Below are 19437 nucleotides of genomic sequence, written 5' to 3'. Positions count from 1 at the left end.
CCAGACTACACTTGCCTTTTTAATATGCAAAGAAGCTAAACAACCTGTGAATAAAGCATAGGGTGAAAAGCCCTCATCAATTGTATCATTCTCCATATTTCTGATCTTTTTAAACACCTGCCACTGGAAACCTTCAGAAAAGGAGTGAATCTTCCATGCCCTACAGAGAGTTACCTTTCAGCTGGAAGCAGGGTGTGTCCCTAAGCTTTTACCTGGGAGCAATGATGATCTTGTCAAGCATTTTAGTGAGACCAGCCCAAGTTTTTAGGGTGGGGATCTAGACTGGTTATACGTACCTTCGGTCCTTCTCCCAGAGAAGGCAGAAACACCTCAAAGCCTGCATGTAAGAACATCTACTGAGAAATTATTTTAATCAGACACCAGCTGAGTGGGGGAAAGAAAAAGAACAGAGAAGAACAAACAACACTCCCCTGGTCCTGGATGTAAGAGAACCCAGCAGCGATGAACTGGCAGTTTTTTACAACAGCTGCAGTGCTGTTCATTTTTCTGGTAAGTGGATTCTGTTAAAAATCCTCCACGATCATTCTCGTTGTAAAGTGAGAACATTTTAAAAAATGTTATTTCTTGTTATTTCTAATCTAAACCCATTAAAAGTTTATGTTAATGACGAGGTAATTTTTATGAACTACATGTTTAAATAGTGTTTCTCTCTTTAATTGAAGACTCAAGATCGTATTAAGGCATAAATGTCAATGCATCATATCACATCTGTGACATCGAAATCTTTGTTAAGTCATGCTGGGAAAAGATTGAATTTGAAAAAGTCATATCACTATTTAATAGCACTTTGCTGTTCAGATTCCCTTTTGCAGGTGGGCTTTTAAAGTAATATTACAGGTGTGTCCTGATTTTTTTAACCTAAATATTATTTTTTTCATTCTTTTGGTATCTTTGCTGGTAGATTCACTGTAGTTTTTAAAACACACAAATAGGATCCCTATGAAATTAAAAGCACAGCAGTTTGTGATTGGCCTGACTATCCAAATAATCTCATTGCTTTCTTGTGTGGTTGGGATCTATGTCACCAATATGGAAAGCCCCGCACTGCTGAACTATGATTTTATTTAAAACAATATTATTTTATTTAAAAAAAATGGCAGTATGGGAGATTTATAAATAACATAGTAGGTGAAGGAATGGCTATAATTAAAAAGTAAGTATAATTATTACAATACTCGTCCTTACTAATGGAAAATCAGTGATGACTGATATGCAAGTTGTATGTTGATGTCAGATAAATGTAATGAAATGTTTTATCATTGTCCCCCTTACACGTTATTAGTTCTCTTTTCAGACATAAAACTAAGCGCAGCGCCAATGTGTTGCATCAATTTCACTTATGTCAAAAATATTAAAATTGTAGTCTCACAGTAAGGTTAATATAATCCAAAGAGACAAATGCCAGTTAAATCACTATCCAATTTGGCAGGATATAGTGCTGTGGTTCATATTTGTTTCTACTTGCTTAATTTTGGAACTGGATTGTTGGGTTTCTATAATAACAACTTAGATCTTTGATATGTGGTATGCTGCTTAGTCTGAATTCAGTTTATTAATTAAGAGAGGTCATAACCAGTGGGTTTAGTTATAAATGAGCATCATATAAGCTGGTAGCTTTAGTTCCAAGCTGCTCTTTAAACATGAGCCCTATTCCTTGGACTTTTAATGGGTCTTTAGGATCAATTGATATTATAACTTGCGATGTGGCAGGGATTAATAAGCATTATACAGTATGTCATTTGAACATAAGCGTATTTGTGTATCATGAAATAAACAAACGCTTTTATTTTTAATTTCATATAAAGTTGATCCATTAAAGCTTATTTTAGTTACAATTGATTAAAGTTTATTCTGATGCTTACGTATTTTCATTGAATCTGTAAGATACCTTATTTCATTATTTTTATGATTATTTTTAATTAATTACATCCTATACAATCCATTTAATAAGCCACTTTCTAATTAGTCATTCTTTAGTAAAATGTATCTTTTTTATCAAAATCATGTATGCTTATTGAATTTTCTCTCCCTTTGTAGAGAGGTTTCTGGGCATTTGTATTTTATTTTCTGTTTTTGGATAGGTTTTATGTGGATTGTTTGTTGCCATATTTTACTTTGGAATCAATAACAAGTTTCTCATATGCCTTATGAAAATTATGTCTCAAAGAATTTGTTCTATAATTAATTTAAATGTTTCATTTTTACATTATCATAACTTTTTTTATAAAATATTTCACTTTTTAAGGTTTTGGAAAATCATAATTTATTTTTACTACTGATATTACCAGATGATTTAGATAAATGTCCTTTGGAGTTATGTAGTCTATTTGTGCTTTAAAATACTATTTTTTTCTGAAAGTTAACCACCATGATAGCAAATTATTCCACTTACCTTTCTGCCATACTCACTGTGAATATTTACTTTCACCAAACAAACAAACAAACCCATGTAAAGTCTTTATATTCTCTGCTCAAAGTCGATATAAATTAAAATGTATAGTAGGGAGCATATCTGGACAATTCTGAAGACCTTTAAGATACTTAAACTGGTAGTATCTTTAAGGCAAATCCATTTGAGAGCTGGGTGGCCATCTATTTGTATGTTGTGTAGTCTGCTCAATATATCTGAAGGTTTTAGACCTTGTTCAAATTAAAGGCCCAGATTGGGGAGAATAAAGAACCTGCTCTTACAGAGACCAAGATTGCCACATGACTATTCCATTATTTAGAAAAGTCTTCTGGACAGACACTAGCTTACACCTGTTATAACGCAGCAAGCCAAATAAATGTTACTGATTCTGCATTTATTTTTCTTTGTTTTTATTTTCATGAAATTAGTGTAGGGGGGGTGAGGTACAACAGAGAACAATGTTATCTATGCATCAAATATAAGAAATCTCTGAGAATGGTTGTAGCAGTGGTATAAGGAATGGCCTGGTCACTATGGGAAAGCAAAATAGAACCAGGAGAATTTTTATAGTTCCAATGATTTCTAATAATTACTTGCAATTTTGTCAGGTCTAACTAGTCAACTTAAATCAGTACAATAAATCTCAAGATGTCTTTTCTGTCAAGGCCAACTTTTACAGCAAAGAACTCATATAAGCCTATCTTTATCTAGTACCAAGAATGATCAAGTTTCTTTAGTTCGTTACATCAGTCTAGCTTCCTCTCATTCCATATTTTCTTTAAAAAAATAAAAACAAACAAACCTCTCTGACCACCTGATAAAGTAACTCCACAGTTTGAACTTAGCTGAAATTCTTTGGTATATAAGCAAGCGTTTGTCAGAGTATTTCTCAGCACTCAGGCTAAAATACGCAGAAAATAATATATACTTTATTACATAGTCCATCAATTTATTTGAACCAAACATTTTAAACTCCCATAATTGGGTCCACTAATGTCTGAAGCAAGGGAAGGACTAACAAACTACTACAGGCTAAGCAGAAGACAAACAAAAGAAGGGATTCTGTATGCTTTCTTGAGAACTTATTATAGTGATATAGATTATAGATATTATAATTTCAGTAAAATATTCTATAGAAAATGGAAGCAGTATTTCCATTCCTCTGTTCAGTAAAATTATAAATTGTATTTAAGCAAAGTCATTTCCATTTATATGGTGTTCTTAACTGCATATTTCACTACAGATTTAGAACCAGCATTTTCTTTTACTCTAATTAAAATAGAGTACAAATTGATCATCATTAGTTGCCACAGAGTAAAATCATTTTGCCATGTCAGATTTAGCTATAGAAAAACCTACAACACTGGGAAATGCTGTCTTGCTCAATCTGAAAGCTTGGCCCCTGAGGGACAAGATTCACGTATTTAACAAGGCTCATGAATCTAGAAAAATCACACCCTTGTCTATACCCAAAGCCCTTCATTTCTGATAACTCTTTCTTCACTCTACATTCTTCAAGGCCATTGTTGCTGAATATCCCCATGTCCTAACAGCATTGCCTAACATGTAAGCAGGAGGCATGCTCAGCATTGCAGCAAGTCTTACTGTGCTGCCATCAATGAGGTAACACTTTTACAGAGTGCTGGGTCATACCACCCTTGCTGGTTATGTGTGGCATGCAAATTCCTTAATGGACTTAGGCAGGTCAAAGTAGTTTAAATGACATTGGCTGATCTATGCCCCTCTGAGAACTGGTCTATGAAAAAAGAGTCTTTTACACTTATCTAAAGAAAAACCACATCCCTACAAATTAATGGTTGCTTGTTGCTCATAAAACTACTTGACTATAAGTTATGTGAGGGCAGGTTCTGTGTCTCATTTACTTGTATCCATCATAGTGCTTTGTACCAGTGCAAAATTACTCAACAAATGTCTAATCACACAAAGTAGAAGCATCAGAAAAGAATTTTTGGATAGTTTATATTTGTCTTCCCCCACACATTCCAAAAATCATCAAGGTATTAAACATAAAAATAATCATGTTAAGTCTGCCTAACATTTATTTTTATGGTGTAGTATTACATTTACTTTACATTTCATGTAAGGCTTACCATAATATTTTCAGGGTTTAAGCCCTTTAAAAGGCTTAATCCAGCCTTGGAAACCACACAATACCTATTAGGCAGGTATTTGCCAAATAAATAAATAAATAAATGAAAAAAGAAGACAAATCAACCTATCAGGAATTCAACTCCAGACTGACAGATTTTGTCCAAGTAATATAAAGGAAAGACAAAAAAGGAACTTTTTTAAAAAAAAAGCAAATTGTTATATTTTAGCTTTGTCTCAAGTTCATCCTTGTGATGTAGGTAATACATTAGAATTTTTTTAGTTAAATACATTAGAATTTTTTTCTTTTTTTATGTTGCATGTTTTACTTTTTTAAATTAAAGTTTTTTGGGGTGACAATTGTTAGTAAAGTTACATAGGTTGAAGGTGTACAGTTCTGTAAACCATCATCTGTATATCACATTGTGTGTTCACCACCCGGAGGAGAGTGGTCGATGAGGGTAAAAGGGATCAAATACATTAGAATTTGATGCTTAACAAAACTGCCAAGTGACTGTGGAAGTTCACCTCAGTTATTAAATGGAAAAGGTTTTCCTTGTAAAAATTATTTATTACTACTTTCAAGACCATTTTCATTATAGGCAAAGAAATGTAAAACTCAATATCCACAGAAAAGAACTAAAAATAAGTATAATTAGAGAATCATTAAAATTAGCATGGAATTTTTTGTCATGTAGCTTTTCTTTTCTTTTTTTTTTTAATATGTGGATTGGCTTCTACAATAAAGAGACTCATTGAGGATGCACTTCAAGTGAATTATTCACTGCTTTCTTAGAATTTTTGGATTCCAAAGGGCTTTAGTCTCATATACAGATGAGGCCATGCAGGCAAAGAATGGCTAAGTGACTTACCCCAATGTCCAGATCCAGTGGGCAAGACAGCTGAGATGTATTTAATGAATACTCCTGTATTCATCTTGAAGTCAATCTCCATCACAGCCTCGAATTTTCAACTTATTTCAGAATCCAAACTACTCTTCTAATTACCAGAGAATAACCTTTCCCTTGCTCTAGGGACGAGGTCTGATCATTCAGAACAGTGTCCTACTTCCCTTTCCTAATCAATTTATTTTAATCTCCATCCTTCCTCTCTTCCTCACCCTCTGTCTCTAAAGTCCTTTCTTTCCGCCTATTCCCTCCTGCTCTCTCCCTCACATCTTCATCAAGTACTTTCTCAACCTCTCCTGTTTCAAATCAGAACATCCTACTGTCCCCTTTCTCCACCTTCAAAAATCCATGTCTTCCTCTCCCCAAATATCTACTTGGATGCTACATCTAATTCTACTAACACTTCTTTTCCTTATATCACCAAATTTTTCAAAAACGTGGCATCTTTATGTCCTCTTCCCCTCCATCTTATTCCCCAATCCCTGGCCATCAGGAAGCGCTTATTCTATCCAACTGAAATCATTCTCCTTTCAGTTGAGGTCACAGAAAACCTCAGGATTTCCTCACAATTCTCTCTGCTCCGCTTTTTTAAATATCATATCCAACACTAGTTTACACCATATGTCTTTCAATTCTCCCTTTCTCTCATATCTCTGACATTGCATTTTACTTTTCTCTTATTTATTTGGCCACTTCTTTTCTATCTCTTTCTTTGTTTCATGTTCACTGTCATTGTTCCTAGTTATATAAATGTAGGAATTCCCCTAGTTTCATCCTCAGCCACAGGGTGTTTCTTTGCAGTATTCTCTACTTTAGGGATTTCAAATTCTCCCATGATTTCAACCGTTCTATCTGAGCAGATGTCCCTCAGATCTATGTCTCATGCCTGAACTATTTGCTCATGGTCTGACACATATTTCAAATCGCTGAACATCTCTACCAGTCATTTCTCTGGCATCTTCAACTCTGTGTTCTAACCTGCTAAATTCTGCTTCTGCCTTGCTCCTGACCTCCTAGTTTAAACCTGCCATCCCCTGATATTCTTCCCTCTCTTCACTCCCACATCCCATTTGTTCTCAAGCCCTGTCAATTTCAACCTTGTAGTGTCTCTCCCTTGATCTTTCCCAGTCTGTTCCCACTGCCACTGTTCCAGGTCAACTCCTTCTCATCCCTGGACTAATTTGATGCAGAAACTCAACTGCTTGTGGCCTATAATTGCTGCCTTTTCCCGCCACTCCCATCACTGTTGTCAAAATCCACAATTTTATTATGCTTTTCCCATAACCAACAAACGTCAATATTTTCCTACTGCACACAAGGATTTGGTGTTAGAATGGGAAAGGTAACTATATAATTTAGTCAACTCCTGTCATTTTACGAATGACAAAACTAAAGCTCAGAGAATTTAGGAAGTATATTGAGAGTGTTCTAACTCTACCAAGTGCTCTTTTTATCTCCTTATTTTGCCTTTGAAAGTCAAAGAGTGACTTTGTTTCAAAGTTTATTCTGGATGCTGAGCAAAAGACAATACGGTTATGCCAACACAACATATTTTTAAGCATACTTGGCAGTTTTTTAATTACTATTCCAATTGAGAGACTGACACTATGGTGAAACCTACTTGGTCTTCTGCCTAAGTTGGCTCTCATGGGAAAAAGAATGACCCAGCTTCATAAGGTTGGAAGGTTAGTCATTTGGCATAGTTCTCCAAAACAAACAGCAGGCACTGCACTTCAGTGTGGTAAGGGAAGTGCAAGACAGATAACACATGACACAAGTTCAGACACATGAACACACAATTCTGTAGCTATGAAGAAATGGCTTCCAAACAGACAAATAAGGTATCTCCACACCACCATCCCACACCCAGAAATGAGAGGAATAAGTGCTTAAGAGTTCACAAGGAGCAAGAAATACACATCTGCATTAACATCATTTCAGTTCTGCACCCAACAGGGACTCTATAGTAACATTCCAGTTACTTGTCCAAACCATTTGGGCTATTTATTTTTCTTTCCTCTTCCTCCAGTATGACTATTATTCTTGTTGTTAGTATCATATATACTAACACAAAGATATACTAACACAAGGATATCCTAATCTCAAGGATAATATGAGATTAGATGAAAATCAAAATTCTTTGAATTCTCAAAGTTGTAATGTCAGTTCTTTGAAGTATATTTTACTTCATAATTAACTTAAAATAGGATATCTTTTGCTTTATTATAAAACCCACACCTCGAGCACAAGATTAGGCTGAATTGTATTGGATTGTATTTAGCCACAAATTAATATCCAAACCTCAGTTCCCTCAGCTACAAAATGAAGATAATTATAGTATTGACCACAGGTAGTTGTGAAAACTGAATGCATGAGTTTCTCTAAACCTGTTGTCTAATACTTAGTTATCATTCTGTGAATTATAATGGTGGTAATGATAATGATTAACATTAAATATATACCATGAGTATATAACTCCTATAATAAAAATATTATCTCTTGAAACTACTCATATTAACCATAAATACATATTTTCTTGAATTATCAATTATAGCAATTTTTAAAAACTATGTACTTGGACACTGAAATTTTATTTTCAATTTAATGGTGAAATTAAAACTATAAAAAGTAATTTATTATATTTTGAAATTACTATTATTAGTATTTTTTAAAATGCAAACTATATTTTTCTTTTATCAGTAATACAGATAAAGCCTGATTTTGATAACAACTTTCATACTTTGCAATTCAGAAAAAAAAAATTCAAATGAAAGTTAAAAATGTCTTATGTAGGGAGAAATAACTAAATATTTATACCATATTTAATTAATTCTAAAATTGAAAACTTAATATATTCAAACTAGCCTTCAAACCCACACCTAATTTTTTAGGGAGATATTTCTTGTTTTAAGTAGACTGCTATATTAAACTTAGCACATTAGTGTCTGTGTTTTTAGAAATGCGTTTGGTTTTTAGAAAAAAATAAGTTAAATTATCCTGATATTACAGTTAAATCATATGTAAAGATCAAGGTCAGAGCTGAAACTAAGCAGAGCTCACTTACTTAATGCAGGAGGAAGACTAATGGAAGTTGCTTACCCAGAAATTTGTCCCTACACTCCTTCAATTTCTTCTCCTTGCTTTGAAAGGATGAATTTATAGCGTCTATTTTGTTTAGTTCTAACAATAAAACATCAAACGTGAGCTCATTTTTACATAGAGGAAATCATTTACTTTTCTTTCAGAACATTTTATTTTCATATTTCAAAGCAGGTGAAAAAATTTATCATCTTAAGATTTTCAAGAATACTAGAAAAGCATCCATTTAGAATTGGAATGTGAAGAAGCGAATATATTGAAGCTTTCTGATACTTTCTGTTTCATATCCTTTCTTCACTACAAAACTTTTTCTTTTCTATTTCTATCTGTGGCTATTCAGATGCTAAATCTATGGTCAAAACTTTTTGTATCATAATTTATTGTTGAACATCACTGAACAGCATCAGAGTATCCTCCAGCTCTTCAGACACAAGATTTTCTAAGAGAACCCATTTCCAACCGTTATAACCACTGGGTTCTAGCTTCAAATGTCCTAGCTCATATGATTACAAGTATCTACATAGGCTAAGATGAAAAGGTGGTTAAAAAAACAAAAGTAATAATAAGAAGAGCAAATTGAAAGTAAAAACTAAAAGGAAAGGAATCCTTAGCGTCATCATCAGACCTGAGAGATAAACCAGAACCAGTTGTTTAGACTGAGAAAATAATTGTAATGACTCAAATTTGTTTGATTTTTTTATATGATTTGATCACATGAAAGTATTTCATTAAATATTAACTTATGTTTATCTTATTTTTTTTATAGGTGGTGGTGGAAATTAACAGTGAATTTCGAATTCAGGTAACATATAGTAAATCTATTTCTTAAAATTGAAAACAAAAGAAAATGGTTCGGAAGTAACAACACATCCCCTCCCAAAATATGTCATTCTTACGAGTAAAGTTAATGTTGGGCTAAAATTAATAGAGTATGAAAATTATCAATTTTCTTAATTAAACATCCTTTCTTTCTGACATTACAATTACTCCCTCCTCCAAATTCTTCAGTGAAATGAATTATGAATAAAAATTAATAGATACAATTACTTTACCCTGCCCACTCAAGGTAAGAGATTATAACACTAAAAATGGCACCATCAAGTGGCATTCAATCAGAAGGCAAAAACGTGAATGGATCAAGTTCGCTGCAGCCTGTCGTGAAGGTGAAGACAACTCAAAGAGGAACCCAATTGCCAAAGTAAGTATCAACTCCAAAACATAAAATTGAAAATCAAAACGGGTGGACTTAAAGTTTAAATAGAATCTTTTTTTAAAATATTTTATGAATATATCTCATTGAGTAGTTATGATACAGAACTATAGTTATTCAGATGATGAAAATTGAAGCTATTAAAAGGATAAACTAAGAAATTTAGGCACTCAGGTAGACAATTAAACACTGACTCACCTCACTGGTGAAATTACTACATATTAATATGCATTAACCCAAACTCTAGATTTTAAAAATATAGTGATTTAAATCATAAATTTAACATTCAGCACATTCACAGGAACTGTTTCAATGTGTGCTCTTTCTGCCTCATAAACTATTAGAATTAAATTCCTACTTTTGTCTTGTTTGTGAATATTCACGATGTACCCTTTCATATTCTTTTTCCTTGCATTTCCCTTATATTCCTTTGTATACACACACACACACTCACATACACACCCAGAAACACATCCTTACACACAGATTCACTCAAATACAAAATATATATGTACACACACACACATACAGACACATTTTCACACAGATATACACAGACATTCCCCATACAACATTTTATTTCAAGAAGTGAGTCCTGGTTTCTGTAACCATTTATTTGAAGTAGTTTCCTTGCTTTCCTGCTAATACATTCTCCCTATTTTCAGAGTTAAGAGTTTCTACACAGAGTCTGCTATCTCTTGTTGCCCACAAAAATCCACTTAGATCTTCTAAAATCACATTTTAAAAAAAGTTTTGAATTGGAAGATTAATGTTATGTATTGACAACAATGGCCAACTCCTTAAGAAGGCAAGGGGTTCCTTGTTCCAGACCTCGTGTAACATACAGCCTGAAAATAATACAATCATATTGTAAATATTGAATGAATTAATGCATGCATGAATGATGATTGCATAGACTTAGATTTATTAGGGTGATATTTTACTTTTTTCTAAGTTGGTAGAAATACATATTGAATTTCTTGCATTACACTGTCAGTTATCGTTGAAAATGCTAGAGCTATAATTACTCCACTTTCCTAGGAAAATACTTCTCTATTTTCAGAATTCCCCCCAAAGTGACAAGGACAGCACATTCAACAATTCTCAAGAAAAACAGCTATCATATATCAAACATAGCAGACTTTATTTACTCCCTGTAATATTTTCATTTATGTTCTTTCTGCAGATTCATTCAGACTGTGCTGCAAACCAGCAAGTTACATACCGTATCTCTGGAGTAGGAATTGATCAACCACCTTATGGAGTCTTCATTATTAATCAAAAAACTGGTGAAATTAACATAACATCCATAGTTGATCGAGAAGTCACACCATTTTTCATTGTAAGTGGGTGCCATAGCGATATATAGGTTCGGGCCTAAATTATTTTTGGAATATCTTAAGCTCAGATCATACTTGATTTGATTTCAAGAGTCTCGGTATTAGGTACTTTTGGTTGTCTCTTAATTCATGAGCAGCCCATGACCCAAAAAACACACAGAGAAGACTGGGAGACAAAGGCTTGTTTTGCTCAAGTGCAAAACTGCAAAAATGCTAACCTCTGGTCTGGCCCCAAGTGGTAAGCTAAAGTAGTTGCTTGGAAGGGCAAGTACTCAACTTTTATTTCCTTTTCTTAAATTCAATCGAGTCGCTTTCCTCTCACTCCAATGCAGTGATGATTCTATAACTACTATGGGAGACTTTTCTGAGTTAACCTACTTTATTATAAATATATATTACTCAAGCTCATCTGAGCACAGAATGCGCCATGAAAAGACTTCAGTTCCTCAACTGAATCTTAACCTATTCTTTACAGTAGCTGTGACAAAGCTTAAGTATGTTCACTCTTCAAACTCTTCATTTTCCACCTTAAGCAGATGACCTCGTGACCAACGTCATTAAAAGATCCAAAGCCCCTCACAATCTCCTACAATTAATTCTCTCTCCTCAAGCTCAGAAATGTTCTACATTAAATCCAAAAGGAAGATAAATTTTCTGTTTTTTTTCCAGTTTATCTCAGGAGATTTCCATTGTCCCATAATTACCTGGTTCTTCAAGAACCTTAGTCTATCAAGTTTGCTTTTTCTTGCCTTTTCTGCTTGCTCTGTTGATCACTTCCATCATGGTCAACACTTGTTAATATTTAATATTAAAAATAAAGAAAGAAAATCTTCCTTAATCTTGTAACCTTTTCTATTAAAACTCTATTAATCCATATCCCAAAATACCTTCAAATAGTAATCTATGCTTGCTGTTTTCACTCATACTGCTTGTCTATATTCCTTAAACTATTTTAATTCCTTAGTCTTCTGTTCTTAATTTATATTCTTGCCTTATTTCCCACAATGTTTCCCACCAAAACTCTCTAAATCAGCATGCCAGCCTATTAGCTTTTCTTGAAACACAATGCATTTTTATATGAAATATACCAAATAGATAAAAGTACTTTTTTTACATTATACTTATGTACACTTCTAATAATAATAATATTAATTATACAAACAACCCGTATAAGCACCACCTAGCTTATGAATGCTATATTTCTTTGAAACCTCTATGTGACTAATCTTTACCACAGCCTCAAACCCCCCCCCCCATTGGTCCCTATTTCTAATTTCAAACAATGCATTTTCATCATTCTGTTTCTTTCTTTACATGAATCCTTTTGCTTGGAAAACCAGCCAATTGCCACCTCTGCCTGTTGAAATTCTCAAAGTCCATCTCAATCATTACATCCTACTATGAAGTCACAGTATTTTTGTTCTTCCTTTTGTAACTGATCATGTTATCTTTTCTCAAATGGTATTTTGAATTTGTTTTTGCCTCCCCTTATTGATTATAAGCAGTGCTTGTGCTTACACTCTAGTAGGAAATAAATGTCTTATTTTTCTTTTAATTACCCACAGTACCTAGTATAGTAATCAAAAAGTAAGAACTTAATATGTGTTGCACCATCTAATTATTCCTCTTTTCTCTCTTAGATCTATTGCCGGGCTCTGAATTCACAGGGCCAAGACTTAGAGAGGCCTCTTGAGCTCAGAGTCAGGGTTTTGGATATAAATGACAACCCTCCAGTATTTTCTATGACTACTTTTCTAGGACAAATAGAAGAAAATTCTAACGCAAGTAAGTATTCAACTTTAAGTAAACAAGAATATTCTGGCTTCCAGATCATTCTGAACAGCCAGGCAACTAGAGGCTAAACTATGTCAATATACTACATCACAAATGTAAGAGATAATCATAGGAAAGCATGCAAAAGAGAAAGTTGTGAGGAATTCTCGATAATGGCTTTCCCTTCAACTGTGGAAGCAGCTCCAATCCATCACACACAAGGAGCAACTCCAACGTAATGAAAAGAATTTTCTTGTGTAACTCATACACAGCTCTGTCATGGATTCCTAAGGAGAAATTCCAAAAGGACTTTGCAGAGTGGTGGCAGGGGCGGTGCGAGCATTTAGCCTTTCGGCCAGATTGCTTTGAAGGCCATCTTACCCACTTCTGTTCATATTGCTTTTTTCTTTTTTTTTTCTTTTTTTTTTTAATTATAGTTTATTGGGGTGACAATTATTAGTAAATTTACATAAAGTCACTCATAGAAATCACTTCCAGGCAATCTATTTTGTGGCCATAATCTTCAAGAGCTTTTGTTGACAGCAAATAAATGCAAAACCATGGTTTCCCTTTCTTATATATGATTTAATAAATATAGGTTTTGTTTGATTTTTAGTCAAGTCACTGATTTCATATATTTCAAATGTTTATAAACCTAATCCTTTGGCCCACCATGCACTTTTAAAGCTGATTGTCTCATGGCGCTAGTTGAGGGGCACTAGAAACCTATAACTAGATAGAGCATTTACCTGAAAGAGCTTCGACAATCATTACTAAAGGTGTACTGGCCTCCTTATGGATTACTACAAATGGCAACATTTTAACTGCCAAATATTCGATCACTGGAAGTGATAGTATATTAGCTACTTAGCACACTATTGAAAATTGTCCTAAATATATTAAAAACAGCAGAGATCGTTTTTTATTTGAATTCAAAACTTCAACTTACCATGGTTACTTTCAATCTTTAAGTGGTATAATTTCTTATAAATTCAAAAAATCCTTATATTTTACTTCTATTCATTAAAATACTATACCTATATTTTGACCTTTTAAAAATATCATTCTAAAAATGTTTTCTGAAAATATTCACACAATATGAAAAGTAAAAATGGAATAGAAATTTGTTGATTTTTTTCTCTTCAGAGGCAAGCACTATCATTAGTTACTCAGGTACATATGTTCTTAATTATGTAAACATATATAAACATGTCTTTGGAAATAAATGGGACCCTTTTCTATATGCTATTCCACAATGTGAATTTTTATTTAAATATGTTTTTCACATATTTCCATCTTAGGAAATATAGATTTCTTCATTCCTCTCAACAGTTGTATCAGATTCTTTGTATGGATGTACCATAATTAATTAATTAATTGCCTATTGAGAACTTTTTTGAAGTGGTGCTGAGAGATAGTGAAGGAGGGAGAGAGAGAGAGACGGGAGATACTCTGGTGCATTTGTGGTTATAAGACACAAATTGTGCTTAAAATAGTTTGAGTGTAAAGGAAAATTCTTGTTTATGAATATTGGCTGCTTTTCACATTCTCTAGTGTCCTTTATCAAAACTGCTTATAAGATGAATGGAAAGGATGAGGGATAGGACAAAGTATGTAGTTAAACAAGAATTTCTCTAAACTTACTAATTACCTAGCACTTCACTAGGAGTCATACAAAACACAACAATAATATATATATTTATTGTGTATGCACTATTCAGTATGAACTCTACATAATTTTCTCTCATTAAGCTGTTTAATTCTCTCATGAACTCAGTGAGGACAGTATTATTATCATCCCCTCACAGACATGAAAACTGAGGCCAAGATCATGTAGAAAGTGCTATAATTGGGAAAGAGTTGTCTGGCCTTAAATTCATTTTGTTTAAACGCAGCAGCCTTAAAAAAAAAAAAAAAACAGAGAGAGAGAGAGAGAGAGAGAGAGAGAGAGAGAGAGAGAGAGAGAGAATTATACTAGAATAAGAAATGGAAAGGCAGAATAAAACATTTCTTTGTTTTTTATCAGCAACGTCTATGTTCTTGGTAAAATGTGATCTTTTTGTCAATGCAAAGGTATAGAAAGCAGCTAAGATATTAGTATGTTGAAGAAGTAGAAAGAAAAACGGTAGAGTGCACATTATAATGACCAATTAACCTTAACACTTTGTTGGAAAAGCGATAAACTATACTATAACAAAAATGCAAACTGTCCACTTGCAATCAATATTCCTTGATTTCTAGATACACTGGTGATGAGACTCAATGCTACTGATGCAGATGAACCAAATAATTTGAACTCAAAAATAGCCTTCAAGATCATAAGCCAAGAACCTTCTGATTCACCCATGTTTATTATCAACAGATACACTGGAGAAATCCGAACAATGAATAATTTTTTAGACAGAGAGGTAATTTCTTTTTCTGTGAATGTGTTTGGTGTTAGTCTTATAGGAACTGATTTTAAAAGTAGGACTACCTAAGAAAGAAAAAGGAAAAGGAAACAATATTTAAAAATTTTAATCACATAGCCTTTTCCCATAATGGTAATGATGTAAGAAATCTTTAAAATGAAAAAATGGGGATTCCTCAAATATATTTTATACTGTCATTTTTCCTTTTTTTACTTAGGATTTGCCTCAGATTAAGAAAACTATATTCTGAGAGTACATAAAAATATGCATAAGGGAGAGGCAAAAGCTTCATTTTTTTAAAAAAATGTGTTTTTTACTGAAACAAATTTAAGAAACATTTGCTATTATATCCTCCATCTTGGTGAGTCACAATGCATGTGAACATGGCAGAAGCTCCAAAAATTTTTACTGGCTAAGAAACTTGTTTATCATTCTTTAACCCAGTGTATCCTAAGCTCATTTGACAATAGATATCTTTTTTCTTCCTTTGTCGCACCTACTGACAGCCCACTGATTATTTTAGGAAATGAATTACAGGATCAGAATGATAGATAGAAATTAAGTAACATCCTCATCAATCTTTTCTTTTACAAATAAGAACGTAGTGATTGTTAGCAAATTAGAATCAGCATTACATGGTTTCTAGCCTGACATGCGGTCCCACAATTTAATTTAAAAATATTATATTTTTCATTATTTTTTTAATATTGATAGAATATAGCTAAGCTGTATGTATTTTAGAGATATAAGAAAGTTTTATTTTCTAATTGATACTGAATTAATTTTTTTTAATCATTATAGTTATATAAAAATGACAGTCTCCCCGTTAATGATTCCTGTGGAGGTCTAGGATAAATCAGATTATTTTTACACTTTTTAATGGTCCAACTGTCATCAGTTTCCAGGTTACCTATAATTCTTTTTTGTCTGTTTGAAAATTACCACCAGAGGAAATTGACTAGTTAGCTCTTTCTCAAGCTTTCTTAAAGAACTCAGTGAAATTCCTTTAATGTCTAAAAGGTTTTAATGGTGAAGACCTCTAGAAAGTAAAAGAACTCTGCAGTCACTGGGAAACCACCCAACATTCTTAACCTGGGGTCCATGGAGAGACCTCAAGATGTCTTTAACTATGAATCCTCTAAGATTATGCCTACAATTTTGAATGAGGATACAATTATGCATTTGTCTGGGAAAAGATTCATAGCTTTTACCAGCTTCTAAAAATTTAAGCACCATTTAGTAGAATCAAAGATAGATCATCAATAATTCCACTGCCACAATCTGCCACCCCCGAGAAATGCAAACCATTTGCTATCTCTTTATTCTTATTGTGCATTTAGGGCTGATTATTTAAGTTGTGGACTTTTCATGCCAAAATCCCTGGTAAACCTTAATCTCTCTTCTCCTGATCATTTTGATGTGATTTACCCTTTACATATGTTTTCAAATCCTGAGCATAGGATAATGAATGAGGCCTTTACAGAAAGTTGCTTCTTATAAGAGGCTGGATAAGCGCTTTTGGGACTAGAAGTGGTGACTTCTATATTGATTCAGGTGATCTTTGTGGATTTTCAATCATCTGTGTTAACCCTATTTCCACCATAAATTTATGTAAATATTCAGCCAACATTTTAAAAGAACTTTGCATCAGACAGAATAAGGATTGCCTATGTCAACTGTAATATTGTTTGTAATGTGTATTTTTTTAGCAATATAGCCAGTATTCTCTTGCTGTAAGAGGCTCAGACCGAGATGGCGGGTCAGATGGTATGTCAGCAGAGTGTGATTGCAGTATTAAAATCCTTGATGTCAATGATAACATCCCATACATGGAACTGCCTACGGTAAGTATTTGTCTTTGAAATTAATAACTTTAAATTCATCACATTCTAAAGCTTGTTTAAACAATTCTACTTACAGATGTATATGTTATCTTTAGTCACATACAACCCACCTGTGGACACACATTTTATCTTGTGCTTGTTTGTACAATGCATAGGGAAAAAATGTTTGAACAATGAAAAGTGAGATTATAAACACAAATCTCTTTTCTAAACAATGAATAACTATAAGCATTCAGTATAAGTCTAGTATAGTTCTTCTCTCACTCACACAGTTTGTTAAGATTTTCTTACTTCTTTTTTTCAGTATTCCATAAGTATTGAGGAAAACGCTCTATATTCAGAATTGCTCCAGATTAGAGTAATTGATTTGGATGAACAGTACTCAGCTAACTGGATGGCAGTAATTTTCTTTATCTCTGGAAATGAGGGAAATTGGTTTGACATACAAATGAATGAAAGAACAAATGTGGGGATTTTAAAAGTTGTTAAGGTATGGTATAATTATCCTAAATATTTTTGTTTCCTTGGTCTTTTTCAAAATGTCAATCTTAAAATGATGTTAACATTTCACAAACTTAAGTAGGTGAAAGAATAAAAATTACTGTTCTTCAAAATGATATATGATATAGAGTTTTTCTACTTATGTCATTTCATGAAAACAGGCATTGAATTTTAATTTGAAACTCTTTTCTATCAATACAGTACTCCCTCACAGATCATATGAGTTGAAAGAATTTTTAAACATGTATCTTATTGTATGCTTGCAACACAGTATGATTGGTCCTTAAGGTTTTGTTTTAGAAGTTTGAAGAATATCTTTTAAACAAATTTAACATGGCTTTTAAAAAAAATGTGTCCATGTCAACATTGTAGGTCAAATATTATGCACTAAAAATATTCATCATGTAAACTGAAAGTTCTTTTTTCCTCCAATGTGTTTTGTATAAAATTAGGGTTAAATTACTGTAATTGAGGAATTATTACATTCCCATCTCACTGTGGCTGCTGACCAAAGTTTATTACTTGTATTACATAAATACACTACATACTTGGCCCAACTCAATAGAGTCCCCCTAATATTAATGATCTACCACATTTATCTGCAGTAGAATTTCCTCTGAGATGTGAGAGGAAAAAATGTCTGAGTCTTAGGGAGCTAACATTGAAGGAGTCACCCTGTGCTACAAGATGTATTGAGTTTATATTTTAAATTTGCAAAAGCCTTACATGGATTATATGTGATGCATGCAATATGTATTTTCATAGTAAAATGTAATCTCTTTTTAAGTATTTCTTTCCTTCAGATTAGCCCTAGGAAATAGGAATTCTGTCCCCATAGGAATGTATGATCATTTGTCTCATGTCTTTGTAAAGTTTCCTATAGCTTCCATTTACTGAAGCCATGTGAACACACTTTATTTCTCACAGAATCCCTATCAATTAGGTTATATGTCCATATTGCAGGTAAACACATTGAGGTCAGAGAGAGGATATAACCTGCTTAAGTTCTCGTAGCTAGTAAATGGAACAACGGACATTCAAACCTACATTTCTCTAGCTATTAAGCCAATATTCTTTCCACTGTACTACCTAGGATTCCATGTTTGGGAAACTGAGTCCTAATCTATTTCACCCCAAACTACTATATTACTATAGAAAATTAATCAATCTATCCTCAATATCTCTCTCTGTATAATGGGAATGATGTTGATTTTCCTCCCAGATATATATTAGTTCCTTTGTTATGATTATATATATGTAATACATACATGTGTTTGTGTGTAGTGCATATGTGTACATGATTTTATAGCCATTCTTGGAATTGCAAATAAAGTCAACATTAGAGCAAAGTTTGAAATTTTTAGCTAAGTGGAGAATTCAATGTATGAACTGATAGTCATCTAAATTACTCTATGTGAAAATTTAGAAAAATATATTTGGTATGGGCATAATGACTAGTTATTGTGGATTTTATGAGTAGTGGACATTGACACCATCTTTTATAATGAAATGACTGCTTGATTATTTTACAAGATAAAATTTTTTTCCAGAATATGTTGAAAAACATCAAGGATTTCTTTTTGTTATTTTTATACTACATTCTAATACCTGACTTATTCAAAGAAGTCCTACTTACAGAAGTAAAATTTCTTCTAAATAGTTCTTTATGGATAAAATCAGTCAAAAGATTGAACTTACAAATGTATCTGGCCCATACTTTGTATAAACAGAACTACTTTCTAAAAAAACATGACATGATAGAAGCTAACATAAACTGTCTTTGCACTACAAAATGCAAGGATTGACTATAT

The 19437-nt window shown here is 33.0% G+C and overlaps 1 protein-coding gene across 1 annotated transcript in view; it reads left to right on the top strand.

Moving 5' to 3' along the window:
* Positions 1–462: 462 nt before the first annotated feature.
* Positions 463–19437, top strand: part of DSG1 (desmoglein 1) — a gene marked incomplete at both ends in the record, with an annotated part of 33917 nt that continues 14942 nt past the window's right edge. The window contains 8 exons of the mRNA XM_081078226.1: positions 463–510; positions 9314–9349; positions 9614–9745; positions 10944–11099; positions 12738–12882; positions 15112–15278; positions 16991–17125; positions 17430–17615. Coding sequence (XP_080934352.1) covers positions 463–510; positions 9314–9349; positions 9614–9745; positions 10944–11099; positions 12738–12882; positions 15112–15278; positions 16991–17125; positions 17430–17615 — 1005 coding nt within the window. The remainder of the gene's footprint in view (positions 511–9313; positions 9350–9613; positions 9746–10943; positions 11100–12737; positions 12883–15111; positions 15279–16990; positions 17126–17429; positions 17616–19437) is intronic.

The sequence above is a fragment of the Rhinolophus hipposideros genome, assembly GCF_964194185.1.
Source record: "Rhinolophus hipposideros genome assembly, chromosome: 17".
NCBI classification, from domain to species: Eukaryota; Metazoa; Chordata; class Mammalia; order Chiroptera; family Rhinolophidae; genus Rhinolophus; species Rhinolophus hipposideros.
Note: the sequence above shows the minus strand (reverse complement) of the source record. Positions and strands in the feature narration are given on the sequence as shown.